At 38.0% G+C, this 7,399-nt stretch overlaps 1 protein-coding gene across 2 annotated transcripts in view; it reads right to left on the bottom strand.

The window, feature by feature from the left end:
* Nucleotides 1-1,625: 1,625 nt before the first annotated feature.
* The window catches only part of ACO1 (aconitase 1), a 54,896-nt gene continuing 49,122 nt past the window's right edge, over nt 1,626-7,399 (bottom strand). For both annotated transcript variants that reach the window (XM_084224898.1, XM_084224897.1), the window contains exons 16-21: nt 7,030-7,134; nt 6,221-6,363; nt 4,668-4,815; nt 4,140-4,262; nt 3,011-3,196; nt 1,626-2,287 (exon numbers count right to left, since the gene is read on the bottom strand). In XM_084224898.1, the coding sequence (XP_084081024.1) occupies nt 2,174-2,287; nt 3,011-3,196; nt 4,140-4,262; nt 4,668-4,815; nt 6,221-6,363; nt 7,030-7,134 (819 nt within the window). In that variant the 3' untranslated portion in view covers nt 1,626-2,173. The remainder of the gene's footprint in view (nt 2,288-3,010; nt 3,197-4,139; nt 4,263-4,667; nt 4,816-6,220; nt 6,364-7,029; nt 7,135-7,399) is intronic.

Raw genomic sequence — 7,399 nt, 5'->3', positions numbered from 1 at the left:
CACAGAACAATGAATTAAGATGATTTATGTTTAGATAATGCCTCCCCTCCAAAAGTACTAGGAACAAAATACTTTTGAAAAAGGCTAATTTAGGACTGTCAGATTAAAAGTACATGGAAAAATCACAGTTCTTAAATATCAAATTACTCTGTGAAAGGACAATCTGCTTTGGGACTCTTGGCATTAAAAAAATAATCAGTCCACAATTCCATTTTATAGTAGTAACCACGGGGTAGTTGAACTTGAAAGGTTTTGATATTTTCCTATTCTTTAAATACAAGAATTTCAGACCAAAACTTTTCAATTCAGCCTAAATGAGTACTAAAGGTTGATGAGATAGCATATTAATAAGAATTTAGGTTCATACAAGAAGCCTTTCCTTCAGTACACTGCTTCAGTGAAGATGGGAGGGTGGGGAAGATCACCAGCACTCTCTTTGGCCTTTGAGAATATCTGATTTTTTAAAAAAAACCTTGAAGCTGAAATTGCAAACTTCTGACAAGGATTACTACCATATTAACTATGTTCACAGAATCATAGAACAGCTATGGTTGGGAGGGAACTGTAAAGGTCATCTTGTGACCCAAGGGATTGCCCAGGACAATGTCCAAATGTCCAGACAGCATGTGAACATCTCCAAGGATGGAGACACCACAACCTCTCTTGGCAATCTCCTCCCATTGCTGCTTGGTCCCTCAAAGTGAAGAAGTGTTTCCTGATGTTCCCAGGGAACATCCTGTGTTTCACACTGTTTGAGCCCCTGCTTCTTGCTCTGTCATTAAGCATCACTGAAAAGAGCCTGGCTGCATATTCTTTTATGCCCTCCATTCAGATATTTGTGCACAATCAGCAGAGATATCCCTGAGCCTTTCCATCACTGGACTAAACAGTCCTGACGCTCAGCTTCTCCTCATGAGAGACACTTCAGACCCTGCAGCATTGTGGTGGGCCTCTGATGGATTTACTAGAGGTGTCTCAATCAAGCAATAGCCTGTTTCAGGTACAGTGCCCTCCTGCAATCTCTTCTTTCGTAACTGTTTTAATAGTTGTCTTTTATCCAGAAACAGCCAGACTTGACTGCACTAAAAACACATTAGGAAATTACTTTGGAGTAATTTCTCCACTATGTTAATAGTTGTGGCAGTTGCTGTAAATACAGTTAAGAGTGAGAATTGTTTATCTCTGAGTAAGAGTAGTTTGTTATCTCTGTAAATATATTCACATAGCACTGTTGATTGGGCAGTCACTTACTGCATTGAGTGCATTAATGTAATTACTGGTTGCTAACTGACATAGAAATTGCTGATGAGGATCTTGAAAGTGTGGAGATTGTCTTCTTGATGGCACAAAAGAAGATGGAATTGTATCATGCCAGGATTATGTTTGGTTACAGAAGACTGCCAGTATCTGACAGTATTTGTATTCATTCTAGCTCATGCAAACTTGTAAAAGAAACTAGATGGAAATAAATGGAAAGTCAAGATTCCTATGATTCTGTTCCTGCAGGGACACTGAGAAGAGTGCAAGTCAAAGTTTTGCTCTGCATCACAACACTAAAGATAAAATGACAGAACCACCAAACTTTTTAAAAATAAATTTAATTTTATCTATTAGAAATATCCCCAATAAGTCCACCTTTGCACAAAGGTTTAGATTTCAAACAGACTTCACATTTTTTAAAATTAATAAACAACTAAATAATTTTAATATTAGATTCAGATTCTGTTTAACTGAATAAGAAAGCAAGTCAGTGGCAGGTAATCAGGAAGGAATAAAAATGTTTTTATACTGTCAGTTAATTTCTAGATCACATATGAGCATAGAACTTAACTTCAGAGTCAAACAAGGTGGATCAAATACATGAAATCAGCACATGATCTTCAATGGTTCTACAGATGCCAGCAGTATTTTAATGACTTTTGCACTGTATTCTAAGGTAAGTCAAGCCAACTGCCATACAAAACAGTTAATAAATGCTGTTTACTTTATATGGGTGTGTCCAGTTTCCTGATACACAGAAAAATTCAGCACTGTAAACAAGCCTTCTAATACAATCCACAGAAAAAAATTGTTCACTTTATGGTTCACACTTTGAAATGCATGATTACTATAGTTTCATTGTGCTCAGGAGAAGCAGGTTTGTACCTGGACCTTTTTGCTTAATTGTTTTTGATTAGGATGACATTTTCCGGATCATGTAGTTCAGAATGCCGCCGTTGTGGAAGTAAGTGAGCTCCACATCAGTGTCAAATCTCATGATGACATTAAACGTCTTCCCAGTGTCCAGCTGTTAGGGTCAAAGAAAGTAATTCAAGAAGCAGAACCTTGCACATGTCACTTGACATCATAGTAAAATAAAGACTGCTAGCATAGTTTTGCTATCTTAAAAAATTGTGATAGAAAGCTAAAGTTAACAGGTGCCAATACTTCTATCCACACTGGACTACAGGAAGTTGCTTGAAAGTGGTTTAAAACAAACCATAATAAACACAGTATGGAGTCTCTTTGCATTTGCTGCTTCATTTATAACTGACAAATTTATAGTGGACTTTGAATGACTGGCTTTGTGCTAATTAAAACAGTTTGAGCATCCTGCTTTTATAACCTGTCTTAGTAAATCACAGAATAGTTTGGGCTGGAAGGGACATGAAGGATCACCTAGTTCAAACCCTTACTGCCATGGGCAGGGAACATTCTACTTGAGAAGGTTGCTCACAAAGCCTTATCCAACCTGACCTTGAACCCTTCCAGGGAGAAGAAATCCACAGCTTCTCAGGGTAGTAGTTCCAGTGCCTCATCTCAAATTATTCCTTATATCTAACCTAATTCTACCCTCCTTCAGTTTAACCCCTATTAGAATAACTGTTTTAATCTCCTTCACCATCTCAATTCTTCTCCCTATTTTAAGCAAATTTGACTGCCATATGACACAGCATATGTTTTGAAGAGACAATTAATTTTGAGTAAAATTACAGTGATTCAGAAAATTCAGCTCTTAGGTGTCTCATACCTTAATCTGGACATTCATCTGTGGTTTTAGTTTTTCAGGAATGATAATCGTGTAACGCTCCCGTCCAGTGAGTCCTAAAGTTCCTGCATCCTCTCCAGGTAAATACTGCAGAGGAATCACTCCCATTCCTACTAGGTTGCTTCGATGAATTCTCTCATAGCTTTCAGCAAGCACAGCCTTGACACCCTGGGAAATACACAACAGGTTAAGTTATTTCATAGTTCAGAACAGTCTTTCTGTACTCACAAGAAGAAAATTGGTTTGTTTGTGGTCCCCTCCATTTCATTTACCAGCTACTGGTAGAGTCAGCAGGTCTGTCTGACAGCAAACTGTCCAGGATGACTTGATTGTATATTAACTTTCACACGTCTCTCAAAGTAGTGTGACTCAGAAAAGTAACACATTTCCTCAGGAATTCTGCATCTATTTTAACATGTCTTATGCAGTGCACCACTAGTCATTTCCATTACTCTTCCTAATTCAGTGTTGCCCTCCTATAACTGCACCAGCGTGCAGTTTAATTAATTTTGAAAATATTACATGTTAATACATTAAACACAAAAACTCAATGTCAGAAAAAAACCACCAAAAACCTAGATGAACTGAAACACCAACTCTCTTGTGTATTTTTCTAATAATGCAAGAAAGCTTGAATCAGAGTTCTTGCTGTAAACAGTGTAAGACTGGGCAGACAAAGAAAGAAACAGGTATTCTACTGTATATGGATCTGTATTTGGCTCCCATGGTGAAGCCATGCTGAATTTAATTTTCACTGATACTCTTCTCTTAGGCTTTCTAGTTTCCTTGCTAAGTGAGCTTAAGGATGCTGCTGAAAGCAGACCTATGGTTTATGGGGCTACTGAAAGTGGAAGTAAAGAAACTGGCCTTCTTAGTGTGGTCTTCTGGACTTCTAGATGAAGATCAGTCAAGCCTTCCAGTTGGAACAAAATCTATTAATATTAAATAGCTTTTGCAACCCTACTGTGTCTCTTGGAGGCAGCTGAGATTTCAAAATATCTCTTGCTACCAAAAGTGAGAATGAGCTACCCAGGATTTGGTGATAAGCTTGTCTTACTGACAAATAAATGCCCTGTTAATACTGTCCTCCTCGTTTACTGTAGCAACTCACCAAGAGGAATGGTCCTTTAGCAGCCCAGTCTCTGGAACTTCCTGCACCATATTCCTTCCCAGCCAGCACAATCAGAGGATGACCAGCCTGCTTGTATCTTTCTGCAGCATCAAACACGTCCAGCTGGAATAAAAATGCCAAACGCTTTATAAACTTTTTGCAAGTGGAATCACAGTTCCAGGGAAAGGAGGAGAAAAAAAAAAAGAGTCCCCACATAAACAACTGAAGCCCACAACTTACACCAAGCAGCCCTTTAAGGATATTGTGGCTTCTAGTCTGATCTTCCTCCCAACACAAACCTGCACTTTCCATTGGTGCTTTTACAGTGGTTACATTCTCCACGGGTATGCCAGAAAGAACCTCATTGCACACGTACATGTGACTGCTTCCCTGAGTCAGCTCCTGCCCTCTCAACTAGCTTTACTTAAAAGGTACTGAAGCAAAATACCTAAGCTGGTAAGAAGGAAAGCCAGCACTAATCCCCTCTATTGTCAGTGAGCAGCAGTTTAGAGCAGCATGTATACTTACAATTTCCCCAGAAGGGAAGTGGATCGTCTGAGGTCCTTGTTTATCAATAAACTTGTTGACCAAGCGAATGTTTGCAAATGTCCCTCTGGCCATGACAGCATCATTCCCTCTGCGGGAGCCATAAGAATTGAACTCTCGAGGAGTCAAGCTATTAAGGAAAAAGAAGGAAAGGAAACTCGGTTGGTTTTAGACTAAAAGCACTCTGCTCTAAAAAAAGAAACTTATAAACTGGTGTTTCTGAGGCAGGTATATATGTAGTTCCTACCCTGGCAGTAGCACCCAGTTAGCTAATACTTCTCCTTTGAGATGTTTTGAAGGAAACGAAAATTAATTTACACACAGCTACAGTTTGGTCAGAAAAAGCAGCTTCCATAATATTCTAAACTCTTGCCCTAGAACTAGTATCCAACAGTGATGCAAGGATATAATTCACATTAAGTCAGCAGATGCAACACCGTTTTTTTCTTAATAGCTGGTGCCCAAAGATTCTCATTACTTATACTACTACAGCATCTAGAACAATGGCAGAACACTGTGCTAAATATCTAAAAGGCAGCAAGAAGCTCTGCTGCAAGTTAGAACTACAGAAGAAAAATTTCATTTGCAAACAGAAATATGAGACCGAGGGGACACTGCAGCCTAACCAGCAAACAAAAAATGCACTAGAATGTGACAGAAAATTATACTGTTTGCACTGGGCTACATCCAAACTGCAGCTATGACATACAGCATCTGTTTTGTAATGCATGTAGGACTATTCAGATTTCCAAGTAATTGATAGCAGGGGGTCAGAGAGTCCAGAGCAGTCAGTTTTCAGTATATCAGGCTGTTTTAATCCATTCTCTTTACAAAATTATTAGGTCTAGTGAGGTAGGACTTTTTATGTCAGTGCTGTTGCTCAAAATACCACTGAAGTTGTAAGAAGTGCTAAAATCCGAGAATAAAAGCATTATATTACCTGTGAAGTCTGAGTAAGTCACCTTGGTAAGTCCTAGTCTTGCCTTAAATTGAACCCCAAGTACTAAACTGACAGACTGGCCATCAAAAAAGATGAACATTTTACAAGACTCCAATCACAATAGATTTGCCAGTTATTGCAGCTGCACTGACACCTAAACTTCTGGATGTTCTGTATTGCCTAAGAGCCTAGATATATGAAATAGTTGCACACGCTAGAAGAAATTAATATAAACGCCATTTTTGGCACTAACAAAAACAGTAATTTTGCTCTGATAGGGAGACAAATGTTGATTCTCTTATTTATGAATAAACGTACAGGATAGTTTTCTTCCCCCATTTCCATAGAAAGGTCTTTAACTCTACTGGGATAACAGATGTATACACTCTATTCTACTTCTTACACTTAGTAAGAGCTGCTGAAGTAGCAGAAAGAGAAATGCTTTTCTTTCTTAATTTACATGTTGTCCAGACAGCTGTCAAGGTATACAAGTGTATGTGAACAGACAGAAGGTATGTGTGCCTGTAACATGGCATAACAGTAGTGGTTTATTTTCTCTTCCCAATCCATGACAAGAAAAATAAGCAGTGCTTACCCTCTGCTGGTCAAATAACGGGCTGCAGGACTATTTCTTGCTATGTTCCCAGCTGGAGATATGTGGTCAGTTGTCACAGAATCCCCAAAACTCAACAGAACATAAGCACCTTCTATTGTTTTTGGGGTCTGAAGAGCCAAAGTCTAAGCCATCATAAATACAAACAAAACAATTAATGTATGAAAAATAATTCCTTTACCTTTCTCCAAAAAGGAATTTTGCAAAATAAAATCTCTCTTTTTATACAGGTTAGGAGAAAGAAGAAACCCAACACTATTAAAAATCTTTATGTTCTTGAACAAATATGATGCCCTGGCTGTCTGCCAGCAAGTTCATGCATGAAAAAATACAGCAGACAAAAAAACCAGCCAAGGCTTCCTGTGATACATGAATGAAAATTGAGAATTCCTAGACATGTGCATGCATTAAAGTCTCCATTTACTTTTAAATGGCACTGAATTACCAATTCAAACACTGAACTATTTGGTGCAACATGCAAGCCGACAAAACAGTACATTTAATTTCCTGCTATTTTTCTTCACTTGCTTTGTGACTGTTTAGAAGTATTTCAACTTAAAAGGAAAAGGAGACTTTTCAAGAGCCCTGAAGTGAAAGGGAATACTTTGAGAATCACTCATGCCTTTGTATTAAAATGAACACAATAGCACAATATTAACATTTAAGAACCAAGGCCTCAATAGGCTTTTATGAATCCTCTCAGACCCCTTGAAGTGGCTTTACTTCTCCTTCAATATGAGTCAAGATCACTGCACACTTTGGCTTAATTCAAAGGGAAAGCACGTACGTACCAGACCATCAAAGAAAGGAGGAGACTTGATATAAGTAGACTTGGGATTCCAAGTATACAGTTTATCTGAAGGAGCATCTAAGGCATTCCAAGATTTGTTTACTGTCTGAAAAACACACAAAATCCTTTCATTGATTTCTAAGTTTTCAGAAGCAACATAATTATGTCAGAATCCAGATGAAATTACAAATTAGACTTTAGCAAAAGCCTTGTGTATTTCTTGGAGCACTTTGGAAAATGCACATAACTCTCTACATTACTTTTGGGGGTGTTTTTTAATGATTCTATCTATTAAAAGATTTAGAAAAATCCTAATTTCATTACAAAAGAAGACACATTCATCCTGTTTTTTGAGAATAACCTGTATTATG

The sequence above is a fragment of the Fringilla coelebs genome (assembly GCF_963513975.1).
Source record: "Fringilla coelebs genome assembly, chromosome: Z".
Taxonomy (NCBI): Eukaryota; Metazoa; Chordata; class Aves; order Passeriformes; family Fringillidae; genus Fringilla; species Fringilla coelebs.
This window is presented reverse-complemented; position numbering and strand designations above follow the sequence as displayed.